This window comes from Scardinius erythrophthalmus, assembly GCF_964197995.2.
Source record: "Scardinius erythrophthalmus genome assembly, chromosome: 13".
Lineage (NCBI taxonomy): Eukaryota > Metazoa > Chordata > Actinopteri > Cypriniformes > Leuciscidae > Scardinius > Scardinius erythrophthalmus.
The window spans coordinates 4,133,023-4,160,334 of record NC_138233.1 but is presented as its reverse complement, the minus strand read 5'-3'; the positions used below and the strand labels follow the sequence as shown (position 1 = coordinate 4,160,334).

Here is a 27,312-nt window from a genome sequence, read left to right as displayed (position 1 = left end):
TTTTGCCAAAAACATAATTACATTTACTATATATGTATATATACATAGCCTTAGACATTCTATATTTCCTCACTACAATGAGAGAAATAACAGATTATATCACACAATGTTAAGGCAATATCCAATTCGGTTTTGGCAGCAAGTAATTTTGACAGATCAGACCAAAATTATTTGACAGAAAAAAAAAAGATGATCAACTGACTTTGTAAATAGAATGTGTGACGTCGTTGCGTCATTTCTACGTCGTGCGTGCGCGCGGCCGAACATGGCGACGTCCCTCGGCTCAAACACCTACAACAGACAGAACTGGGAAGATTCGGTATGTTTTAATTTAATGAATTTGTCGAAAATGTGACGCACTGCAGAATACTTCAAAAATGTGTCTGTTTCTTCGTTTACTAAAAGAAAGAAACATTTTCATGACAGTTTTAGAGTAGCGAGTGCTACGCGCGTGCGTGGTAGTCAAATACTCATTAGAATATGAAATAAATAGTTAATGAAGTTTACGTATATATTATAATTTTTTTTTAATAAAAGTACAATATTTGTTTCAACAAATGTCTTTACATAAATGTCAAATATTAGTTATGGATTTTTGACTATCAGGATTTATTGTGCAGTCCACAAACTAATCATTTTAGAAGAGACAAATGAAATCTGCAAAAGCAAACAAGCTTAAACGTTGACAAAGGGATTGTTAAGGATAAAACCTATAAAATATCATGAATAAGGCCACTCTATCTGATGCAACAAACTGCTTATCTGATTATTAATTATTAAAACTAACTTTAACTAACTTTTATTTAATATCTTTGTGTATTTTGTCGTTAGGTTGTATAATATTGTCTTCATGAAAGCTTTTTTCTCATATACCAAATATTAGCAAACAATCATTAATCCAAACAGTCACTTGTCACATGTTATGGCATCAGAATTAATGCTGCAATCATAACTGAGAATTGGGATTTGTCTGAATGTCGTGCACACAGACTGTGATGAGAAAAGTATATGAGTCTGATCGTGATTGATGAAGTATCATCTGTGCTGCTGTGATTGCTGAAACTATCTTTAGCTCGTCTAATGAGGTGAAAGACATGCTAGAACTTGTTGAGGGAGCAGTTTATACAGAATCTGTGAAGATACAGCATAGAGATTGACCCTCGTATGAGCACAGATGCAATATTGCTGGAAATAGGTTGACATGTGGCGATTAAACATGTCTGAAATTATGAAAAATGTAGTTATATAGCCCAACTCTGAAGCAAAACGTGTGCATGTTGAATACACATGCGTTGCACATTTTCATCATTATATATAAAAAAAGTTTTCTAACACACTTTTCAATTTTGTGATTTATAAAAAAAAAAAAAAAAAATCATGAATATCAGCACTTTTTCTTGAGGTTTTACGTTTTTGAATTTTTTACTTCATCGGAATGGTACGGAATTTGGTTAAGGTTTTGGCACTTGCTATGTGAACACGGACATTACTCGAAAAGGTTTAATGGTCCTGAAAAAAAATTGTCACACTTGTGTTGTTTGCAGTTAAAAATTTCATTTCATCTAGTGGAAGCGTTTGGTATTGCAGCCAATCAAAATCTTACTGAAAGTTCATTTTTTTAGATATAAACCCCTTACATTTTTGAGCACAAATTGTTTAGATTTATGATTTTTCGTGCAGTTTTAGAGAAAAACGTGTTTTTGAAAATATATATCGAAAATAGTATTTTTGTGCATTTTTTATTACAATAAACGTAAAATTCTGTAACTTTTTTTAAGTTCACTTTTTTAAACTTGTTTCACTCCAGCAATAATCTGCCAAGTGTCGTCTTTGAAAAGAGATCAAACTCTAAAGCATTTAAGATTTACGACAGTTTAAGTTGGAAAATGAATGCTCGAAAAGTGAATAAATGGATTATAAATACAACATAAATACATTTTTAGTACTATAAAATCCCTTAAAAATACAAAATATTAAATAAAAAAACATTATCGTACTAAAATATAGTACATTCATTGAAATAAAAAAGACACTTTTTTTATTTAAGTGTCTGAAACGCTTCGATCAAGGATTCACTCTCTCTAAGCCCCGCCTCTCTGAGAGCTGCTCTGCTCTGATTGGTCAGACGGTGCAGTCTGCTGTGATTGGTCAGAAACCAAATGCTCATTATCATATCTGAATCTCAGCTCTTGATCTCAGTGATACGAACAGTAACGATGCCGTGAGTTTTACCGTATCGATCTCAGAACAACACGAGCTAAACTGTACTTTGATCTTTGAAACTTTGCATACCTTTTACATTCACAAACAGCTGTATTACACACTGCATGAAATACAAGTTCGATTCAAGCTAAATATGAGGAAAATACTTTAAATATGCGGAAAGATCAAAACACTAAACTTATTAACACTAAACTACAGCTATAGGTTTTATTTTACTTTACATAGAAAAACAAACACTCACAAGAAAGGCACACAGTGATGACATTCAGTTTTTAATATTTTGTAGGTTCTGTCTTGTTTTTGCATGTATTTGTAATGTCTTTGTATGGCAGCTTGGACAAAAATTATATCATGTTTCATTGCATTATCACAAACACAACTATGCGATATGCTGACAAAATCTTTGACAATTTTTTAATAATACTTGAATAAAGATGCCAATTTTCCTTTTGGCCACTACTGTACATCAACAATATAAATGATCCTCTGGATTAGATCTAGCTATGTTGTATTTATTATTTTGTCTAACATTTATATATATATCAGTGCCACAGTGTCTCAGGCACACAGTGAATATTAATAATATTTTTTCTAAGCATTTTTTTTATTTTAATATGATATTTGTCAAGTGTCTGTACATTTTGTTGTCCTGATTGTCCAAGTTTTCTCCCTCCAGGACTTCCCTATTCTCTGTCAAACATGTCTCGGGGAAAATCCATATATTCGCATGGTAAGTGATCCAGTTTTTTTGAAGGGGTCATCGGATGCAAAATTCACTTTTATATGGTGTTTGCATATAAATGTGTCTATGGACACAACCACCATACAATGAAGAAAATCCATTCACTCCTTTTTTTATCCTCAATATCCAGTGTTTTTTATCCTCAAACACTCTCAATAATCAAGCCGTTTGGATTTTCTGAGCAATATGATGTCATAATGCTCATGCTCCGCCCACGACCACTGACAGACTGTCCCATATTAGCATATTTCCTGTATTAGCATATTTCCCGTATTAGCATATTTTCTGTATTAGCATATTTCCACCCTCAGCCATTTGTATACAATGGATATGAGCAGTTGCTCATTATCATTTAAAGAGACATGCACCTCATTATTATTTAAAGAGACATGCAACTCATTATTATTTAAAGAAACATGCACCTCATTATTATTTAAAAAGACATGCACCTCATTATTATTTAAAGAGACATGCACCTCATTGTCATTTAAAGAGATATGCATCACATTATTATTTAAAGAAACATGCACCTCATTATTATTTAAAGAGACATGCACCTCATTATCATTTAAACAGACATGCATCACATTATCATTTAAAGAGACATGTACCTCATTATTATTTAAAGAGACATGCACCTCATTATCATTTAAACAGACATGCATCACATTATCATTTAAAGAGACATGTACCTCATTATTATTTAAAGAGACATGCACCTCATTGTCTTTTAAAGAGATATGTATCACATTATCATTTAAAGAGACATGTACCTCATTATTATTTAAAGAGATATGCAACTCATTGTTATTTAAAGAGACATGCACCTCATTGTTATTTAAAGAGACATGCACCTCATTATCATTTAAAGAGACATGCACCTCATAAAGAAACATGCACCTCATTATTATTTTAAAGAAACATGCACCTCATTATTATTTAAAGAGATATGCACCTCATTATTATTTAAAGAGACATGCACCTCATTATCATTCAAAGAGACATGCACCTCATAAAGAGACATGCACCTCATTATTATTTAAAGAAACATGCACCTCATTATTATTTAAAGGAACATGCACCTCATTATCATTTAAAGAGACATGCACCTCATTATCATTTAAAGAGACATGCACCTCATCATTTAAAGAGACATGCACCTCATAAAGAGACATGCACCTCATTATTATTTAAAGAGACATGCTCCTCATTATCATTTAAAGAGACATGCGCCTCATTATTATTTATTTAAAATTATTATTTAAACATGCATCGAAACGGGTCGCTGTGAACAGAGCTGTTTTTGAAGAGGTAAAAAGGGTGTTGTTTTACACAACCATTGAGGAATTTTAACCAAAGTATGTTACAAACTTAACTTTACATCTTTAACACCCTAAAGAATCATACCAACTCGTGGAAAATGGGCATCCGATAACCTGCAAAAAGCTCTGTATCACTATTAGGTGCACTGAAATATAATTTAAATTTGAAGCTTTCATTCAATATTCATGGATTACACTATTTTTGTTTTTGCAGACTAAGGAAAAGTATGGCAAAGAATGCAAGGTGAGCTCAGCATGTAGCGTTGGGTTAAAGGGATAAAGCACAGCAAAGCGGCTAAAGTGTGTTTTTTCAGATATGTGCTCGTCCCTTCACCGTCTTCCGCTGGTGTCCCGGCGTACGCATGCGCTTCAAGAAGACGGAGGTGTGTCAGACCTGCAGTAAGATGAAGAACGTGTGCCAGACCTGTCTGCTGGACCTGGAGTACGGTGAGACTTACACACCTGAACCACAACCAGAATTATGTTTTGTAATTAATTACATTTATAGTAATTTCATTATGTGCTTTTGTCATTTTCAGTTTTTTTTTTATATTACCTTTTAGGTTTAATTTTGTATTTATTTTTATTTATTTCCTTAATAAAGGAGACAGAGTGCTCCAGTCTGCCTTGCTGCTGGTTTGCGTCTGTAAGCTCCGTGAGTCAGTCAGACCTGATTTAACAAATGTTAAATAATTATGATTAGGCTATAAATTATAAACACAAGATGTGTGCTGTAACAGTTGGCCATTGAGATTTGCCTTAAAGAGTTGCCAGGGTTTCCCAAAATGGGGTTTGTGAAGGAAACTGCAAGGGTTTTGGGAAGTTATGAAAGGATAATAATACAATATAATTAATAATATTACAATAAATAAATAATTTTAAAATAAAAGCAGTCAAAAAAAAACTCTAAATTTGTATGTATATATATATATATATATATATATATATATATATATATATATATATATATATATATATATATATATATATTTTTTTTTTTTTTTTTTTTTAGTATAATTTTCAATTTTTTGTAATTAATTAAATATTTATGAATTTTGTTATGTGCTTTTGTCATTTTATTAGTTCTTTTTTAATATTACTTTTAGGTTTCATTTTATTTTTATTTTTTTTTATTTCCAGTTAATAATTTTATTGCTTCAACTTTAAAGTAAATGAAAATTACCATTTCAATAAACTGAAATAAGTTTATCAACTAACATTTTATTTCAGCCTTACTTCTATTAACAGAAATGTTTTTAATAGTTTTAGTTAACGATAATACCCCCCCCTCACACACACATACACACACACACACATACAGTATACACATACACACACACACACACCCATATAATATAATTTTTATAAAAATATTACAAAAATTTATAATATAAATATGAAGAGTTCAGATGCAAAAGCCTCTAAGTGCCATTTGAAATTTTCTTCTAGAATGATCATTTTTATAAAGCTTGTATATTTAAGTTCAATAATTTCACTTAAATGGCAATGAAAATTACCTATTAATAGTCATTTAAGTGAAATTACTGAACTTAAATATACAAGCTTGATAAAAATGATCATTCTAGAAGAAAATTTCAGATGGCACTTAGAGGCTTTTGCATCTGAACTCTTCATGTATATGTGTGTGTGTGTGTGTGGGGGGGGGGGGGTATTATCGTTAACTAAAACTATTAAAAACATTTCTGTGTGTGTGTATACAGTATATATGTGTGTATACAGTATATAGGTTTTCATGAGACAGTGTATATATATATATATATTTAATATTCATTTTTAAAGTTAATTAATTAATATTAACTTATTATCACTGGTACTTCGAGTAAAAATATTTGACATCAAAGAGGTTCAGCTGACAAAAGCTTTTGGCAATAATGGCCTTAAATAATGTGTTTGTCTCCTGTTACATGTGTCCAGGTCTTCCAATCCAGGTCAGAGACACGAGCCTGTCCATCAGAGACGACATGCCGAGATCCGACGTCAACAGGGAATATTACACTCAGAACATGGAGAGAGAGGTGACGTCTCGTGACAAACCACATCTCAGACACACAACGCCAGGGAGCAAAGCGTAGCATGAACTCTTGTGTTTCAGATCCAGAGCTCTGACGGCACCAGACCGCTGGGGATTCTGGGTAAATCACAGAACCCCAGTGACATGCTGCTCAAGCTGGCGAGAACCACACCGTATTACAAACGCAACAGACCCCACATCTGCTCCTTCTGGGTGAAGGGAGAGTGCAGGAGAGGAGAGGAGTGTCCGTACAGGTCAGTTCAAAACACTTCAGCCCTATTCGGACGGGACTAGTGTAACATGGGTAAAGTAGACTAATAATGACCAGCGCTTCTCTGTGATTTTAGTCCCGTCTGAATGTGCATCTCAGTGATCATGACGGACAATGTCAGTAAAGATTACAGCGACTTTTACCTTCAGTAAAAAGGTCCAAGAAAAATGACCTCAGGTAATACTAATCCCGTGCGAATAGACCCGCTGTAAATATGCATGTGAATATTTAATATTTAAAAGTAGTTTTCCGCGTTTTTTCAAGTATGGAGACGCTTGTAAAGTTAATCCCGTCCGAATAGGGCTTAGTTTAGTTTAGTTTAGTTTATTTAACAGGGACCGGAGTTAGCTAGATCGCTAGTTTGCATCAGTAGTCTCTGGGCTGGATGTTGCATTTACAGTTACATTTAATTATTTAGCAGACGCTTTTATCCAAAGCGACTTACAAATGAGGAGAATAGAAGCAGTGAAACTAACAATAGGACAATAATATGTAAATGCGATGACCCTTCCCAGTTTAGTCTAATGCAGTGTTAAAAAAAAAAAAAAAAAGATATAGAGGAGAAAGAGTCATTTTTATAATGACTTTGTTACAATAAATGTTCCTTTCATTTAAATTTTAAAGGTGTTTTTATCAGTTTTTAGATATTATTTCATTTTAATTTTAGTACTTTTTTTGTTATTTACTTTTTTAGTAATTTAAAATGAAATTTTTTAAAATATATATTTCATATTAAAATTGAAAATAGTATGTTTGTGCATTTTTCATAACAATAAATGTATAATTCTGTAACTTTTTTCCACTTTTTTTACTTTTTTCACTAATTTGAAAAAAAAGTCTATATAGTTTTAAAAAATTTTATTTCAGTTTTAGTTATTTTAGTGCGTCATGTTAAACTAAATAAAAAATGAGAAATGTTGCTTAGGCAACTGAAATAAAATAAATGTACTTTTTTTACATTTTATTGTATTTCAGTTCAAGTTTAATTTCAAGTGATGAGAATTGTTTTTTTTACTTTTTTGATATTTTGATATACCGGTAATGCAGGGATTGATTCAACTTTGATTAGACTTGTGTCTTTTTAATTAGAACGAGTAGATTAATTTCTATGGTTAAATCAAATCCTAATTTGGCTAAAATGAAATACAAGCAGAAATTCATGTTGTTTCATGGTGGGAAACAGCTGCAATAATGACGACTGTCCACATGGTGGCAGTAGCAGAGTTGTGACCATGTTTAATTAAGGAGCTCTTTTACAGAGTCTTGATGTTGTTTCAGGCTCTACTAGAACAGGTTTTCCTGCTTGAATGTTGATTATTCTCCTCATATTCTCCATTGTTGCGGCTCCTCTCTTCCCAGTCTGTCAGTAACGCTCTGTTTACTTCCTGTCTCTATGAAGCCCCTCCTTCTGAAATGCACACCGTGCTCTGATTGGTCGGCTGGATCAGTGTGTTGTGATTGGTCGAGTGCTTCGAGTGTGTTTGGGAAATGTCCTGCCCCTTCCCATAACCGCCAGTTTAACACACTACTAACTAACTCAACCAGGCCCCGCCCCTTTATTCTGCGCATGAATTATTATAATGAGGAATATTGTGACGTGTTCGTTCCCGGAAGAAACTCAAGACTACAATGGAGGCGTTTCAGGAGTTCAGAAACACTGACACTGATATAGAGAAGAACTGTGTGACTTTGCAGAGCTTTATCATGATCAAACTGCAACAACATATTAAGAAAGCATCTTTCAATCACTAAAATGATTTCTTTCTCATCAGACATGAGAAGCCCACAGACCCTGAGGATCCTCTGGCCGATCAGAACATTAAAGATCGTTATTACGGCATCAACGACCCGGTGGCGGATAAACTCCTGAAGAGAGCGTCCACCATGCCTCGCCCGGAGCTTCCCGAGGACAAGTCCATCACGACACTTTACATCGGAGGACTGGGAGAAAACCTCACGGACTCTGAGCTCAGGTGGGAGGAGCTTCAGCTGGAGGATGATTGACACCTGAAAGTGTGTTTTCAGTGTGTTGGAGTGAAGTTATTAAAAAAACATTTTGTGTAACACTAATGTGCAATGGCATATTGTCATAGTTTTTGTGCGCACTGCATTGTGGGATAGTTGTGCATGCCTTGTGCTCTCTTGTGTTGAATCATGCACATGTTGTATGTAATTCCATGCATGCAAACTATTATGTAATACAAAATACATACTTGTGAACGTAAAACGCATTTATGCATTTAGCAGATGCTTTTAATCAGAAGCAACTTATATTGCATTCAAGTCACATATCTTATCAGTCCATGCATTCCCTGGGAATCGAACCCATAACCTTGACGTTGCTAGTGCATAATTTTTTTTTGTATGCATGAAATTACAAAATGCACAGGATACAACCAGAGCAAACCGCACGGAAAAGTATCCCACAATGCAATGCGCACAACTTGACTTTCCATTTCCATTGTGAAAAATGCATGCATTAAAAATAACAATTCATTGCAGTTTCTTCTTGATTCATTTAATGGAAACAAACATTTCTGCACAAATTGGGTTAAAAAATGCACACACAATAAAAACATTGGTGAGATATTGGATTGCAGGGATGTGATTTATTGAGAATTGTGGTTATTTTTATTCACATACCCTTTTTATTGGTGATGCCTTCATTTTGATGTTTTTGACCATCAATACACTGCAACATGCAACGCTGTCAACGTGAACTCACACCCCAGAACTCTGAACACACTTCTTTAATACCGCGAGAAAATGCACATCTTGGTCAGAGTGAAATAGATGAGATTAAAGAGTTTACATGCATGTTTTATTACGTGTTTAATCGCAATATATTGTTAATCTCATAATGAGGGTCATGTAAACGTAGTCAATGTTTGCACACTATTTCACATACTATTGTTTTTAAGAAGTAGTTGGCAGTGTGCAATAATCAGTGCACTAGTTTTCTATCCCAACCTTGTATTTGTATTTGACTTTAAACACTGTGTTTTTTCTTGGTCTCGTCTCTCAGGAATCATTTCTACCAGTTCGGTGAGATCCGCTCGATCACGCTGGTTGCGAGACAGCAGTGTGCGTTCGTTCAGTTCGCCACTCGTCAGAGTGCAGAGCTCGCGGTGGAGAAGTCCTTCAACAAGCTCATCATTAACGGGCTCCGGCTGGTGGTGAAGTGGGGTCGCGCTCAGGCGGCCAGAGGGTCAGAGGCCACCGACGGGTTCAGCGAGATGGGCACCAGACTACAGCCAGTCCCGGGTCTCCCCACGGGTAGGTTGTGTGTGTGTGTGTCTGTGTGTGTTGCTGCCATATAGGTTGTAATGTTAAAGGGGCTATATGCAACTTTTTCCCCAAAATAAACGTAACAATAGCCTTTTTATTTTACCATTTATGACTCAAACATCTCCTGATGAGCATACTGACACCTTGTCCGCTCACAGTGGGTGCACCTATAAGCCTGTATCCTATTTTTCCTATTTTCTGTCGGGTCGGATTTTTCCCGCGCTGTCTGCGGATGTGACGTCAAGCGCGTTCATGTTAAACGTTTCAGATCACTCTGCCACCACCGCTAGTCAGCAAGTAGCCTACACTCACAAGCAGTGCAATGGATGATAAGAGAACACTTATCTCAAACAATATATGTATTTGACTGTTCTTACCTCAGTAAACATAATGTTGACCTCTTTGCAGCAGATGATTTGTGAAGTGTGCACGTACGAGCGCGCGCTGCGAGAGCGAGTAGAAAGGAAGAGCAGTTCTGTTTTTTGGCCACAGGTGTCAGTCGCGAGTTTAAATTTCAGAAAAACGCATATAGCCCCTTTAATGAATCAAAGGGCTTAATTTCCTTATAAAATAATAATAATAATTTATTTACAATTATAACTTCCTGTGTATTTGTGCATTTATTTTAATAAAACCATGAAAAATGTCTGGTTCATAATTTGCAATAATTTTATTTTATTTATTTATTCTATATTTTATTTTATTTTAGAATGCATTATGACCCAGATATTTTTTTCTATTCATATGAATCATGCATGTGTATATATATATATAATTATAGCTTCTTGTGCGTATGTGTATTTTATTTTACTTTAATGAAAACACATTTCTGGGTCATATTGCACCCCAAAAATATACATAAATAAAGTTAAAAAAAGAAAAAATGAAATTAATATTTTTATTTTATTTTTTTGGAATGCAATATGACCCAAACTTTTTTTTTTTCACATAAAGAAAATAAAAATAAATGAAATAAATATTTGTATTAAATCTTTGGGAATGCAATATGACCCAAAATCTTTTTATATAAAAATAAATGAAATATGACCCAAACTTTTTTTTTTTTTCACATATAAAGAAAAAATAAATATAAATGAAATAAATATTTGTATTTTATTTTTGGGAATGCAATGACTCAAAACTTTTTTTAAATGAATCACCCACTTATGATAATGAACAATATTCCCTATTTATTGTATATATTATTATAACACTGGTGTCTTTTGTCACATTGCTGTTACTCTGCACCATGACTAACACCACCCCTTAACCATGGTAAAATGACTGTAATGCACGGTGTCTCACAGTTCATTGTGTTATTTGACTGATCTGTGTGATTATATCATGTGTATATCGCAGCTCTACCGCCACCGCCTGCTCTGGAGGAGGAAGCGTCTGCCAACTATTTTAACCTGGACCCGAGCGTCTCTCCTGCGCTCACGAACATCAGTCTGCCGCCAAACCCACCAACGCCCGGTACACACTTCACCTGCACTCACACTTCCACATATCAGCAAAAAACATCTTTATGGTCCTAAAATAGGCTTTATTTTCTTTTTGCAAAATGTGCTTTTTATATAATACAACCAGTGCTGTTATTGTTAACTGAAATTAAAATGATTGAATACTGTTTACCAATAATATGCATTTGCATTTTGATATTTTCATGAAAATTTAATAGAAATAAAAATGATTGAATCTGCCCCAAGATGGCTCTTGCATGGTTTAAAAGTGTCTGGTTGTGGTTTCAGGTTTTGTGCCTCCCATGTTCCAACCCGTGGGTCCTCCTCCACCTCCTCCAGGCCACATCCATTACCCTTCCCAGGATCCTCAGCGCATGGGTGCGCATGCCGTCGTTCGCCACAGTGACTGATATGAGGCCTGTTATTGAACTGTGACGGTGATGTCATCAGGGGGTGGAGTCTAACCTGTGACATCACTCTGAGTGATTGACTGGAACACTATGGGAAGTGCCAGTACTGGTATGGTAGTGTGAGACATCATCGTGCTGAATCTGTGAGCTGTGTTTAGAAGATACGACTCACAGTGAGTTTACATTGAAAACGAAGCACCGTTTACGAATATGCATTTGCATTTTGACATTTTCATGAAAATTTAACCCATTTCCCCCCAAATTGTAATTACTAAAAAATCTTTTTTTCCACATTAGAGTGATCAGTTGTTGCAGTACAGTAGGTAACTGAGAATTTGGGTTGATAATTAATGCTTAATTAGTGCTTTTCATGCAAAAAACATCTTTATGGTCCTAAAGTAGGCTTCATTTTCTTTTTGCAAAATGTGTTTTTTTATTTATTTGATGTTGATTGTGAGATTCACAAACCCACACACACATTTCAGTCTTGCATCTAGAGATTTAACAAGCATAAAAATTGTGTCAAGGATGCAACTATATTCAAAAACATTTTTAACATGAGATATTTGTGTCACCACTGTCTTGCATCAAAGAAAAAATAATATTTTTTTTGTTTGTTTTTCTGCTAATTATCAGTTTCTTATTTTGCAATGAACATTTTTCAATGAACTGTCAGTTCAGAGCTTTTCTTTTGTTGTAACATGAAAAAAAAAAAAAACAACAACTAGGACTTTATTGAAAGAGCCTACGGTTACCATTTTCTTTTGTGAACATTAAACTAGCTGACATTAAATGTACCGTCTGCTCTGTTTTTAAGAAACACAGCGGCTCAAAAAGTATTCAGACACTGTTGCATTAGATAAAATGTAATTTATCTTCAGAAAGATGCACAAACACAAAAACATTTGACAAAAAGAGTTTGGTATTTGATATTTAGTCCTCTAATGCAATGTTAAATGCACATTTTCCATGTGCCTAAAGTGTCCAAATACATTTTAGGGCCCTTTTAAGTGTGAATGCACGCATGAAACCAGTATTTAGAAGTTCTGAATGATTGACTCATTTCTTATTGTATAGATGTGTTAATGGATTAATGGAGAGCAACCAAGCCTTCCCTCATCCAGCACTGAGCTAAAACATCTCCTCATGCTGATCATCTTTGTCATGATGTTTAATTTTGGTTTTCAAATGCTCTCCTCATGCATTTCACCTGCAGGGAACTTAATGGGACGGTCCGAAAGTGCAAAGCGCAGGTCTTTCCGGCGCGCCAGTCTTCTCCTCTGTGGATCAGCGTGGAGCTCACAGGTCATTGGACTCGGGCGAGTATCCGACGCCCCATCCCCGCGGGGCTCTGTTGAAGTTGCGTCGTTTGGACATGGTGGCCAAGGTCATGCCAGGAAGATTTTGAGTCTCCAGAGCTTCAAACCCAATAACAGGAATCACCCTCTGACTGCGCACAGGACCTCCAAATGGCACCGCGGCTCTAAAGTAAAAACCAAACGATGAAGAGTTGAGCTGAATCTGAAAGGCTACATCTGCATTAATCCGGATACATATGAAAACAGTGTTTTCGTTTCAAAACGCTCTCTGTCCCTCCACATGCATAAAACATAATGAAAGCTCACTGAGGTGGTACCAGAGAGAGAAACCAGAAGTAATAGAAGTTCTCTGCTATTCTTCTGGCACAGTTATTTTATTAGCAAAACTTGCCGCCACTCACTGGTACGTCCAGGTCGCTCTCAGTGCCATTCATCGTATGGTCTTAAACGCAGTTGTCGTCATGTTTTGCTGCAGGACAGCAATTGTTAGTACATTTTCTGTCATCTTTGCAGGAATGTAATGTGAAGATCTATCTTTAGCAACACTGAAAGTGAATAGCACATATAAGATTCATTAGGGCTCTAGGGTTCTTGACTCAATTTTAAAAAAACACTTAAAGCGTAACTCTCGCCAAAATGCAACCTAGGCTCTTTTTGTTAATCTACCCGAGGCAATCTTTCGTGTAAAAGCATAATTAGAATGGAAACGCCACTTTTAAGATTGACCGTATTTTCGTTTTCGGTCAAATTGCCTTTTGAATGGGAGTGCTTGGGGCACGACTATGATAGCGTCAAAATCACTATTTTTAAAACACTAAGAAGGCTCGACACAACATGAAACTGTGCTGGAAGTATCACCAGAGGCTCTACACATGAACTCCAGCATTGAGAACAGTGTTTGTGTACACAGAGTTTACTAAAAAGAAGGGTTTTGTACGACTCACTTTATCAGTTTGTGTTTCCGGTGGCTGGAATTTTGTCAGTCAAAAGTAGTCGATCTCCGAATGCAACGTAACATGAGGAGAGTAAAGATGGAAAGCTCCTAAAGCTTAGTTCCATATAAATTCACGGATAATTTGTTGTTTTGTCGTTAGCGAAAATCAATATTGACCTTGTATTTGAAAAAGGATCCTCATATAAGACGCAATACTAAAATTCAGAGTCAGTTCATTCCATTTTTTACAGTCTGTGGTTCATCCGCATTCGGAGATCGACTATTTTTGACTGACAAAATGCCAGCGGACGGTAATATTTTTGTCTAATAGCCTAATATTTTTGCAAAAACAGTTTAATGCCCGGTAAAATCACACGGACACTGGCAGGTGAGGCAAAAAGTTAGTTTTAGGCCCTGATTCTACATAAGGTGAAATGTCTTGAGTGCATAATACTTTTAGGTTTAACAAGTTATTTAAATTTTTGTCTAGTGATAAAGTATGTTTATGAGCTGCTTATTCATACAATTTAATTAAAGTGAGTACTTGAAAATAAATCCATAAAATTATCCCATGATGGAACGCCTTAAAGTTTCTACATGGAACCTTTTCTTCTAAGCGCACATCGATATAATCATATAATATCAGTACATTATGCGTCACATGACTAAACGTGTCAACGTTTTAAAATACCTCTGTTTTCACAATCCACACTACAACTTGAAAACTTCTCAAATTTATCCACTTGAGTCTTCAGAAACCTGTTTTCGCAGGACAAAAATGCCGTCTCAGTGTGGAAGGAAGGCCAAAACAGAGAGAAAAAGCTTTTCAAATATATCCAGATTAGTTTAGACATCCATAATATCCTCCTGAGACCCAGAATAATTTTTTTTGTATTTAGTGTTTTTTTTTTCCATGTCATCATGTTGTTTAGACTAGAGCACAAGAAACAAATGGTAAAAAAACATTTGTGAAAAATGATATTTTATTCAGGACTCAGTTGTTTAAAAAATGAAATTACATGAAATTATATGTATAGGCAAAAACAATGGGATTTTTTCTTTTAAATCACCAATAATAAGGATTTTTTTTGTTACCAAAATTTGTATAAAGATGATTCTCAACTATGTTATGAAAGATATATAACGGAATTAATTGATACACCATTTTAATTTATGCAATATGTGGGTAAAATGGCCATAAATTAATATTTCCCATTAAATGCACTGTATCTAATGTGCACATTAATGTCTTTTTGGAGCAACATTTAATGAAAAAAGAAGTGTAATAATTGGAGTAATAATTAGCAACATTTTAATAATAATATCTAATATTTCATAGGAATATTGATGTATAATTTATTTCCATATTCACTTGTTGTGTCTCCCAAAATGCCTGATAAACGTGATTTAAGTCCATAACGTTTCCCTGAGATGTTGGTTTATGAAATACAATTTGAAAAGTAGTCCGATTTAAATTACATTTACAATATATTATCATAAGAGTGCTACATTTGATCACTAAATTAACGTCAGACATTTTTAAAGACCAAGGAGAAGTTGTTTTCATGGTGAAACCTCCAAACATTTGGTGTCTCTGAAAAGCCCTGTCAGAGAAATTCACTCAAATATAATGTCCACTACAGTGGACAAAAGTCTATTCCTGGGTCCCTGGAGGGTATGACATATTTCACAAGTATTCAATGAGATTATATTGGTTTTATCCATCAGGTCTTTGTATAACTTAATGCACCCAGACCTGCCACCTCAAGATATCCCTGCCGCTGGACTGGACTCAACCTGGTGACGCAATTCTAGTTTGTATCTGAGATTCTCCCGTGTGCCAGCGGTTCCTTAAATAGTCCTCAGTCATTCGCTCCTCTGTGGATCTCGTTTCAAATGGGAAGACGCAGTGGAAACACTGAAGCTCTCTTAAGTGCACTTCATAATTTGATAGGGTGGATTAGTCTTGTTGGCTCTGTTTAAGTAATCATCACGCATGCAGCTAATGTGCCAAAACCTCCCAGTGACCCTCAAGGCCGCTTCGCGTATCAGGTTTTGCCTCCGTTTTATGATCCTGTGGAGAATGGACTTAATCCCTCCCAAATAAAGAAGTTGTTATAGGGGAATCCCAATCCTACTCGGATGTCCCAACCCTACATGGGCCGTGTCACGTTTTTGTGATTGAGGCAACTCCTTCTTTTTTGTTTCAGCCATCCAACAGGTTTTCGATCAGATTTGCACTCTCACAACTCCCAGTTCCTTCAGTGAGTCGAAGTAAGGTGCAAATTAAAGTCGATTGGAAGGTCGGCACATTCTCTGACACGTTATTATTATTCCCTGCATTATTATTTTCTTTTTTCATTATTTTTACACTTGCATTTATTTACTTAGCACTTAGAAATGACTTGCATATCTTTTTACTTACCATCATTATCTGCGATTATCTACAGTATCTTGTCAGATACTTATTGCATTCAAAGAGGAATATCTAAAGAACAAATAATGTTGAAACTAGAAATGTTTTTCAATTGCATAAAACATTCCTGTCCGGGTCCCATAAATATTCCTTTTCTAAAGTTGTCATGCTTGTAACTCTGAAAGTATTCAAGATATCCTCCTATATAGTTCAGTCCCATCAGAATTTAATCTTTTTGTCCATATCAATATCCGCATCTGCACCAAAATGTTTGAGTCTCTGAATAAAACTGAGATGTTCTCCATAACATACTATACTTCACTTCATAATATACCATAAAAGCCTGCCAATTATTTCATATGTCAGACTTTTTTCAAAAACATTAAAAAAATCTTACCAACCCCAAACTTTTGAACGGTATTGTAAGTGACGTTTGACACATAGTTTATGCAACAATCAACATTAGCCAAAGAAAATTCAAGGCAATTTGGCAGGTTACAAGTACAACCTATAAAGCTGGTATCAGCGTTTTTTGAGTTATTTGCGAGCGAACTCAGGGTTTCTTGGGGGAACGCAAAAGAATTGAAATAAAAATGTTCTTCCGATCTCATATTCTTTCCATCACCATGTCTGTTTAGAGGCTCTGTATTATTATTCAGGGCTTGACATAACACTATTACTAATACTAGCCACCTTGGCGGGTTGAGTTTTATATAGGCTATACATTTTTCAATTGTCTTTTAAAAAGTCATCTGAAATTATAAACTAAGTGCAATGTAGTGTTATCAAAAATACTGATTTTTCAATACATAGAGACACTGAAATATCTGAAACGCTTCCAATACAAATTTTTCGCAGAATAGATAGACGATATCAGCTGCGCTTTCTCTCTCTCCGTCAGCGAGTGACACACAAACCCGCCTCTCCTCACTCACTCGCTTCATGGATCTACGGATGAATATTGTTGCTGTTACAGGGCTTGAATTTCGGCGTCGTATTGCACAGAATTTGACTCATTCCCGCAGATTTTGTACTCAAACACCCACAGTGCAGCATATAAAGCCGCCTCTCAATACTAAATTGAGTCTTTTTCACTGTTTATTAAGCTTAAACAGTCACACACACACAAAACAAAGTCAGAATGCCGTTCATGTAACACAGTTATGTTGTGTTAATGTGTAACAGTATAATGGATCCATCAGGTCTTAAAGTGACAACAGCCTAATAAACCTGTTACCAAATTATGAGATAATTAAAAAACATATCTAATATGGCAGTTTTTCCCCATGGTATCGATGTCAAAATTATGGCCAGTGTAAAGCCGCCTTTCCACTGCAAACAACAGCCGTCGGACCGGAAGTCATTCATTTCCAATGGAGGGTCGTACGGGAGCTGCGGGGACTTCCGATCATAAATTTTGGATCCGATTTGAGCTTCAGATGCGTTGAAATATCTGAACTTCTGTGGCTAGACCGTATGCGAATCGTATGACCGTATCAAAACTATGAGCGCGAAGCTAGAATTACCAATATTTTAATACTTTAACGTAAACGCTATTCCTGCAAAATGGCGGTTATTAATAATCATGGCTGAAAAAAATATTTTAGCATTATTAAATCAATATTTATATTGATTAGCTCTATAAAATCGACTATTTTTTATTTTAGATGTATTGAGGGTCATTTGTTTTGTGTGGATATATTCATGCATGCATTACATTCATTAAAATCATTCATTTTACCATTGTGAATAGCCGAGGGTAACGGTTGCTTCACGACCAATTTCTCAAAGTTCCGTGCGACTGACACTAGGGGGCGAAATGCGACAATCGTATGCGAATTTCGTGTGCAGTGGAAAGAGGCCTTAAATGCTGACTGGCTAGTAACTTTTGAAAACCAATAGCCACAGTGGCTGGTGAGCAAAAAAGTTAATGTCAAGCCCTGCCCCTAATTATGATTTACCAAAGCATTTTCTTTTCTTATGCGGAGAAAATGGTTAGGACAAGTTTAGGACTACGGCTGTGTCCGAAATCGCATACTTCCCTACTATATAGTAGGTGAAAAACAGTATGTGACAAAATAAGTATGTCTGAATTGACAGAAGTGTGCATATGATGGATTTATGAATGGCAGTGAAGCGACACAACTGATCACATGACAATGATAACTTGGAGAATGTAGTATGTCCAAATTACATTCTTATTATAGAGGACGTACGTTTTTAGCTGTCGTGAAGTAATTACTTATTTAAAACAAGTACCTATGCGATTTAGGCAGAGGTGGACAAAGTACACAACTTCCTTACTTGAGTGAAAGTACAGATACTGGTCAAATATTACTCCGTTACAAGTAAAAGTTGTAAAGACCAATTTTTACTTAAGTAAAAGTACAGAAGTACTAGTTTTTAAAAGTACTTAAGTATCAATGCATTGTTTTATTATTGTTGCATTGTTGTATGTAATACTTACAGTACCGTATGCCTCTGAATCTATGCCTGCCCGAACACAGTTCCAGTAGTGGGATTGAATGTGAGATTGAATAAGTCACTCAATAACGTCCACAATGGTTTCGGACAATGGTTTTGGCTTTTAGTATGTATATGTTAGCCTTACTGTTATCTATAAGCTAGTGTGCTCCAAAACAATGACAAAATTTGTATTTAGATGACCAAACCCAACGTTGAAAATGAAAATCAGGTTGATATCAGAATCCAACGCCAGATTGACGTTAATCTCCAACGTTTGACAGACGTTGTATTGTGGTTGAAAATGAAAATCGGGTTGACGTCAGAAACCAACATCAGTCGAGTTCTGGCGTCAACCCAACTTTCATTTTCAGCCAAAATGCAACCCCTGCGGGTCCCTGCAACCAAAATCATCCCCTGACTGACGTTACAACTTTCTACTCAAGGACCGTGACAGAAATGTAGTGGAGTAAAAAGTACGATATTTGTCTTTCAAATGTAGTGAATTTAAAGTAATACTCAAGTAAAGTACAGATACTCAAAAAGTGTACTTAAGTACAGTACTCAAGTAAATGTACTTTGTTACTGTCCACCTCTGGATTTAGGACTCTTGTTTTGTCCTGTCTCACCTGTTAAAGCACTTGTAGTTCGCTGGCGGGAGTTTCTGCGGTGGTTGAGCAAGTATCTGAGTGTTGAGCGAGGAGAGAAGCTCTTCACTTTCTCCCAGGGCTTCTTGCCACGGTGAACAATAAGACTTCGGGATCACCGTGGCGTTGAATTTCTCCCGAGGGATCTCTCTTAGCGGTCCGGAGTAGCCTAAAAGGATAGGATTGTGCCTGGTGATTCACAGGGCCAATAATAGAGGGAGCTTTACTGTCCTGAAGCACATTCTAGCATGCTACAGTGTTTAGCTCATAGGGTTCGCGCAGGACTAGCACGCAAACGCATTAGCGGATATTATTCGGACTGGTCTCTGCAGGGGAAACTGCAGATAAGGAGACGGAAACAGGAGATGGATGTTTATTAAGGGATCCACAGACGGAGAAGAACATTAGACAGAGTTAATTATGAGCGGCAGAGACGAGCTAATGATATCAGCTCATCAGATACGCGAAGACTGATGTCAAAGACGTCAGAAATATATACACGCATATTCCTCTTGCGCAATGCAAAAATCATTTTCTTAACCACTAGCTCTGTTTGATTTCCAGTTAAAAGTGAAGCAAGATAAATGTACTTGAGAAGCACCACTACATAATATCAAATTATGGATATATTATGCCAATTCAATTATGCTTTTAAAAATTATTTAATTTTTTTAATGTTTTTTGTTAATTTTTATTTGAATGTTTGTTAATATATTATATTATTATATTATAAAATATATAATAAAAACATTAACATTTTTATATGTACATATATGTACATATTAAAATGTTAATGTTTTTATTATATATTTTTTTAATAGATTCATAGATTGTGTGGCATTTTAGTATTTATATTCTAGTATTTATAAAAATATAGTAATTAAGTTTTGAATTAGCTTTTTTCAGTTTTATTTTGTTTTAGTAATATTGTTATGTACTTATATGTAGAAAATTATATATAGCTTAATTTCAAATTCAACTTTAATCTTATTTATTTCTGTTTTACTTAACCTTTATTTAAATCACATACAATTATTTACTTCTCAAATACATTTATCTTGTTTTGAGGATTTTTTGACATTTTACTGTAGAAAAAATATTATTAAAACGTTTGTCTAAGTTTTCATGTGTACTGACTTTGAATCAGGTTTATTAACAACTTATTAATCATTGTAAGACAATTTAACATCTATATGAATGTATGATTCACATTATCTTGCTGCCAAGGTATTTGGGTGGTTGCTAAGGTGTTGCTAAGCAGCTGATAAGTGTTTAGTGTGGTTTCATTGCTATGTGTTTGCTGGGATATCCTGAATGAATAGTTAAATGAATTGGATTCAGGTTTGCTCAAGTCACTAACCATGAGCTTGAACAACAGTCGTGTTTAGTGTGTGTTATGTGATATAATGTGATGTATCCAAACTCATTAAATGTGTTTGATATGTCACAGTCAGTAATATCGGTCAGAAAAGCAGTGGTATTGAGTACCTGGTGCGAGGACGTTTGGGGCTCCTTTCTTGGCCACTGTGTTCTTCAGGCTCGTGACGAGACTGTGTTTTCCAGCCACTGGATACAGCAGGTTTTCTTTCCCTCCCTGCATGTCTGTCATCACGTGGTTCTGGTTGTGGATTTGATTCTGATCCATGTCATTCTGTTGGAAGAGTTTCAGGATGGAGAAGTTCGTTCAATGTCTTGTAAAGCATGAATGTGGGACCTTTAACCTTATGGACTGGGAAAACGTGTTCCTTAAAGGGTAACTCTCTCAAAAATTGAACCTAGGCTCTTTTTGTTAATCTACCCGAGGCAATCTTTCGTGTAAAAGCATAATTAGAATGGAAACGCCACTTTTAAGATTGACCGTATTTTCGTTTTCGGTCAAATTGCCTTTTGAATGGGAGTGCTTGGGGCACGACTATGATAGCATCAAAATTGCTATTTTTAAAACACTAAGAAGGCTCGACACAACATGAAACTGTGCTGGAAGTCTCACCAGGAGCTCTACACATGAACTCCAGCATTGAGAACAGTGTTTGTGTACACAGAGTTTACTAAAAAGAAAGGTTTTGAACAACTCACTGAAGCTGTTGTTCTTCCCGGCCGCTGACATTTTGTCAGTCAAAAATAGTCGATCTGTATCACTGAATCATTTCATTATTATATGAGCATCCTTTTTCAAATACAAGGTCAATATTGATTTTCACTAACGACAAAACAACAAATTATTCGTGAATTTATATGGAACTAAGCTTTAGGAGCTTTCCATCTTTACTCTCCTCATGTTACGTTGAATTCGGAGATCGACTACTTTTGACTGACAAAATTCCAGCCACCGGAAACACAAACTGATAAAGTGAGTCGTACAAAACCTTTGTTTTTAGTAAACTCTGTGTACACAAACACTGTTCTCAATGCTGGAGTTAATGTGTAGAGCCTCTGGTGATACTTCCAGCACAGTTTCATGTTGTGTCGAGCCTTCTTAGTGTTTTAAAAATAGTGATTTTGATGCTATCATAGTCGTGCCTCAAGCTCTCCCATTCAAAAGGCAATTTCTGAACGAAAACGAAAATACGGTCAATCTTAAAAGTGTTGCTTCCATTCTAATTATGCTTTTACATGAAAGTTTGACTCAGGTAGATTCACATAAAGAGCCTAGGTTCAATTTTGACGAGAGTTACGCTTTAACGAGGCTATTTTATCGTGAAACGCTTCAACACGAATGATGCCGAGCCAGAGAATGTGAGACGGGTAAAGCCAGATTTATTTACTCGTCAAATGAATTCCAGGCGACATTCTGGGGATTCAAAGTAGCCATGAAATCTAAATGTACATTTTTTGGCTTTTAGCATGAATATGTTAGCCTTACGGTTATCCATAAGCTAGTGAGCTCCAAAACAAAAGTCACATTTAGAAGATATAAGCGTTCAAAACTTAGTCTCTCACTTCTGCCAATATGGATCAATGATTTTGATGCATCACTCTGCACTTCAGCTTCTCATCAGATTTTCTGTCCAATCAAATGCTCTCTAGAATCTGAAGCTCCGCCCCCTGTACTGTAACTGCTCAATATTAAGGTACATTGTTTTCATTAAATATGTTTCATTTTACTTAAGCTTTATTTAAATTACCGTAAACGATCTTTAACAGTTTTAGTTAACAATAACAACACTGTTCTCAAGCAACAGTTATCTTGTTTTTTGATATTTTAACGAAAATTTTGCCTTAGCAAATTCATATATAAGCATATTTTATTTCAGGAAAAATGTACCTGTGTTATAATGCAATTTCTTTTAATGGTTTTAGTCCAAGTTAACGATGATAACCCCAGTATAATAAACTGTGGTGCATAACTCTTTATCCTAAAGCATAAAGCAGGAGTGCTGTTCCTTCATTAGGGCCCTGTGTGTTTACACTGGTATTAGATGCGTTTTGGTCGATCTGATCACAAGTAGATGAGGCAGACACATTCCCGCTTTTTCAGATCTTTCGATCTAATGGACAAAATAAGCTCACACAATTTACATGACCAGAGATGTTTCTGCTCTGACAGCCTCAACACCAGCCGAACGCTGTGAGTGTGTGTGTGTGTTAGAAACCAGGAATGATGAGAGAACATTGTGCTTGATACGTTTTTCATCTTCAAACCAAACTTGGGTCTCAGACGATAAAGTTTAAATCCCGTCTGGCTAGAGCTCTTCCCATAATATTTAAGCATTAGGTCAGTAGACGGAGAGAAGACAGACTTTTGAGGCTGTTTGAACACATTCGACCACATGAGTGTTTACACTACGAAAGCAATCCGATCAAATGTGTTTTCACTCCCTCTGGATGTCGTCGAAAGTGGACAAGCGCAAAACGTTTCATGGTGCGTTCAAGTCATCTCGAATAGATCGTATTTATGAGTTGAACGCACTTGAACGCCACCACAATGTCGTAAATACCAGTGGGGAGCTCGGGATTTTCTCTAAGCCCGATCTTTACGAGTTGTGGGTCGTGTCACTGACCCCGTTTACTCCTGTGTTTAGTGTCGTCCACTTGTGATCCGATCGACCAGAGATAATCAGACTAATGCCTTCTGTAGTGTTGTGGTGTAATCCAAACTCTGGATATTTTCTCCTATAAATTGCGCGAATTTCTTCCCTAAAGTAGTGTCTCTTACATATATGCCGGAGTGAGCGTCTCCTGAGTTCTCCAGCGTGAATCTCTCCACTCTCCTCTGACGCTCCTGGAACATGATGGATCCTCTGTTGCTGTTCAGGTTCAACTCCTCCATCATCACATCCTTGGGAACGCTGATCTTCTTCCCAAGGTTCAGACCTACACACACACACACACACACACACACACACACACACACACACACACACACACACACAGACACACACGATCAAGTTTCTTCTAGTGTTTTATATAGACCACCGTTCAAAAGTTTGGGGTCAGCAAGAGTTTTGAAAGAAATTAAAGATTTCTATTTCAAATAAATGCTGTTCTTTTGAACCTTTTCATCATAAAATCATGACAAAAAAAGTTTCCACAGATCAGCACAACTGTTTTCATCACTGATAATAATCAGAAATGTTTCTTGAGCAGCAAATCATCATATTAGAATGGTTTCTGGAGGATCATGTGACACTGAAGACTGGAGTAAATTCAGCTTTACATCACAGAAATATATTACGTTTTAAAATATATTCTAAAAGAAAAGTGCTATTTTGAATTGCAATAATATTTCACAATTTTACTGCATATTTGATCAAATAAAAGCAGCTTTGAGCAGAAGAGATTTCTTTCAGAAAACTTACTGAGCCGAAATAATGATATACATATATACATATACTGAGCCGAAATTATGATGAAATTATGATATACATATATACATATACCGAGCCGAAATTATGATGAAATTATGATATACATATATACATATACCGAGACGAAATTATGATGAAATTATGATATACATATATGCATATACTGAGCCGAAATTATGATGAAATTATGATATACATATATACATATACTGAGCCGAAATTATGATGAAATTATGATATACATATATGCATATACTGAGCCGAAATTATGATGAAATTATGATATACATATATGCATATACCGAGCCGAAATTATGATGAAATTATGATATACATACATATACTGAGACGAAATTATGATGAAATTATGATATACATACATATACTGAGACGAAATTATGATGAAATTATGATATACATATATACATATACTGAGCCGAAATTATGATGAAATTATGATATACATATATGCATATACTGAGCCGAAATTATGATGAAATTATGATATACATATATGCATATACCGAGCCGAAATTATGATGAAATTATGATATACATACATATACTGAGACGAAATTATGATGAAATTATGATATACATACATATACTGAGACGAAATTATGATGAAATTATGATATACATATATACATATACTGAGCCGAAATTATGATGAAATTATGATATACATATATGCATATACTGAGCCGAAATTATGATGAAATTATGATATACATATATGCATATACCGAGCCGAAATTATGATGAAATTATGATATACATACATATACTGAGACAAAATTATGATGAAATTATGATATACATAATATACATATACTGAGACGAAATTATGATATACATATATACATATACTGAGACAAAATTATGATGAAATTATGATATACATATACATATACTGAGCCGAAATTATGATATACATATATACATATACTCTTGTTTTCTAATAATGCAGTGACATGCAGATATATGCCGTCCGAATACATTTCTATTGCCGCTCTTTATATATTTTCTTTCCCCTGAGAGGTTCAAGAACATTGTTTAGTGTCTGATGGCAGTCTGATCTCTTGCATTGTAACCGTCTCTGGGTTCTTATGTCGCGGCTGCTGTCGTGTTTGCCGTGTTATGAATGTAACTAACAGTGATGATTATTATTAGACTGACTCGATGTGGAGCCCTTGGAGAAATGGACTCGCCCTAAAGTGGCATTTTCAATCAGGGCATTCATGTCCCACTGGCGTATTCTTACAAAATTCCCTCTCCAGAGTCGGATTCAGCTGAGCTGGAGATGCCGTGATGCAAACGAACACACTGTTTCCACTGAAGTGTTGGGAACGTTTTCAGGAATGTTGGATGTGGAGATTCTCCTCTGTTTAAATCACTCAAGTGACTGAGGAGAATCTCTTTGATCTGTTCCTGCTCCTGTCAATCATCTCTGAGTCTCTACATGACTGAAGTCCATCCAGAATGACCATTAGATATCTCTGATTATTTATTTTTTATTAAGGATATATCATTGGTGTTATATAAGTGTAGTCAAAGTGTAGGAATGTGTGTTTTTGTCTATAGGACTTCATCCGAGTGTGTGCGCATGTGTGTGTGTGTGTGTGTGTGTGTGTGTGTGTCGTACCTCCCTTTGCCTCTCTGCTCAGGATCATGGCCTGCTGCTGTCTCTGTTTGGTGAGACTATGATGTGCGTTCTGCATCTCGGTCTGCACACACATCAACATCACTGTGAATGATTTGCATCACACTTTTAATAATAATAATAATAATAATAGTAATTATTATTATTATTATTATTAATATATTTAATACAAATATTATTATTTATGTTAATATCAACAGTAATATAACAACTATTATTGTTTTATTATTATATAATATTATATGTTAAATAAATATTAAATATAATAACATTAATAATAATAATTGTTTTTGTTTAATTGATACATTAAGTTCTACTCTAGTTGTGTCCTAAGGCTTTGTATTGAATTCCTCTGTGTTGTAATTGTAACTTTCATTATATTTAAATATATTTATTTTAATATTTAATTTCAATAATATATTTAAAAATATTATAATAATAAAATAAAATGATCAAATTTAATTATAGTATTGCATAAAATTGTAACATCCAGTATATTTTATTTGACTTATCTTTATTTCAATAAAATATTTTTTTAAAGTAATTACATTCTAAAAATAAAGTAATTATTAAAATAATACAATGATAGTATTGCATAAAATATGACTTATACATTGATACAATTTTATAGGGAAAAGCATATATAACAGTTGAATTTTGTGTTTTGAATTTATGTATTTGACATAAACGGATGACATACAGTGTGTTTTTATATAAAGTAAACTATGCCCCTCAAAATCAACTCCAGGGGATAAATATTGGCCCTTAATGAAAGTTAATAAAAAAAAAATTTTCATTGGAGCAATTGTAATTTACATTTTATTTTAAGGTGTCAGTGTTACAGTGTAATTATACATTTAATTACTGAGTAATATTAATTAACTACATGTACTTACTATAGGGTTAAGGTTAGGATTGGTGTTTGGTTAAGGGTTAATTGCATGTAATTATACATAATTTACTGTTATTACTACAGTAACTACATGTAACGTGTAACAACGACACTCTAAAATAGTGTTACCAAATTTTTTTTTTATTATTCTAACTCTACTAAATGCTACAGCTAGTTAATCTGTTCTCATAGAAGCTACAGGAAGAATTTTGTCATGATAAAAGTTCAGATTTTACAGATTTGAATGCACACAGCTGGCGTGCGGATTACACACACACACACACACACACACACACACACACACTCTCTCTCTCTCTCGTCTAAATCCCTTGTACTCTGGCTTACCTGAGTGTGTGCTGGAGAAGATGATGTTGTGTGTCTTGGCTGAGCTCTGTGAGTGTGTGTGAGAGGGTGAAGCT

General features: G+C 35.1%; 2 protein-coding genes across 2 annotated transcripts; one reads left to right on the top strand and one right to left on the bottom strand.

The window, feature by feature from the left end:
- Positions 1-251: 251 nt before the first annotated feature.
- LOC308701040 (pre-mRNA-splicing factor RBM22-like) lies at positions 252-12,541 on the top strand. Its single transcript, XM_081383057.1, has 10 exons — positions 252-319; positions 2,900-2,953; positions 4,502-4,531; positions 4,602-4,734; positions 6,223-6,323; positions 6,401-6,573; positions 8,363-8,563; positions 9,616-9,866; positions 11,238-11,354; positions 11,630-12,541. Exons 1-10 carry the CDS (start codon positions 266-268, stop codon positions 11,749-11,751), a joined length of 1,236 nt encoding a protein of 411 aa, XP_081239183.1. The 5' UTR covers positions 252-265; the 3' UTR covers positions 11,752-12,541.
- myoz3a (myozenin 3a) lies at positions 12,127-27,312 on the bottom strand. Its single transcript, XM_081383058.1, has 6 exons — positions 27,239-27,312; positions 25,984-26,065; positions 23,687-23,844; positions 21,019-21,181; positions 19,513-19,699; positions 12,127-13,234 (listed from the first exon to the last, which is right to left on the bottom strand). The coding sequence occupies exons 2-6, from the start codon at positions 26,057-26,059 to the stop codon at positions 13,051-13,053; spliced, it is 768 nt and encodes a 255-aa protein (XP_081239184.1). The 5' UTR covers positions 26,060-26,065; positions 27,239-27,312; the 3' UTR covers positions 12,127-13,050.

Excerpts from the sequence above, each read along its gene's own strand:
- LOC308701040 (XM_081383057.1), top strand. The coding sequence starts at position 266 with ATGGCGACGTCCCTCGGCTCAAACACCTACAACAGACAGAACTGGGAA. Across the intron at positions 4,532-4,601 it reads AGTATGGCAAAGAATGCAAG|ATATGTGCTCGTCCCTTCAC; the intron begins GTGAGCTCAGCA and ends GTGTTTTTTCAG. Across the intron at positions 8,564-9,615 it reads CTCACGGACTCTGAGCTCAG|GAATCATTTCTACCAGTTCG; the intron begins GTGGGAGGAGCT and ends CTCGTCTCTCAG.
- myoz3a (XM_081383058.1), bottom strand. The coding sequence starts at position 26,059 with ATGCAGAACGCACATCATAGTCTCACCAAACAGAGACAGCAGCAGGCC. Across the intron at positions 23,845-25,983 it reads GAGCAGAGAGGCAAAGGGAG|GTCTGAACCTTGGGAAGAAG; the intron begins GTACGACACACA and ends GTGTGTGTGTAG. Across the intron at positions 21,182-23,686 it reads ACGCTCACTCCGGCATATAT|AATGACATGGATCAGAATCA; the intron begins GTAAGAGACACT and ends CTCTTCCAACAG.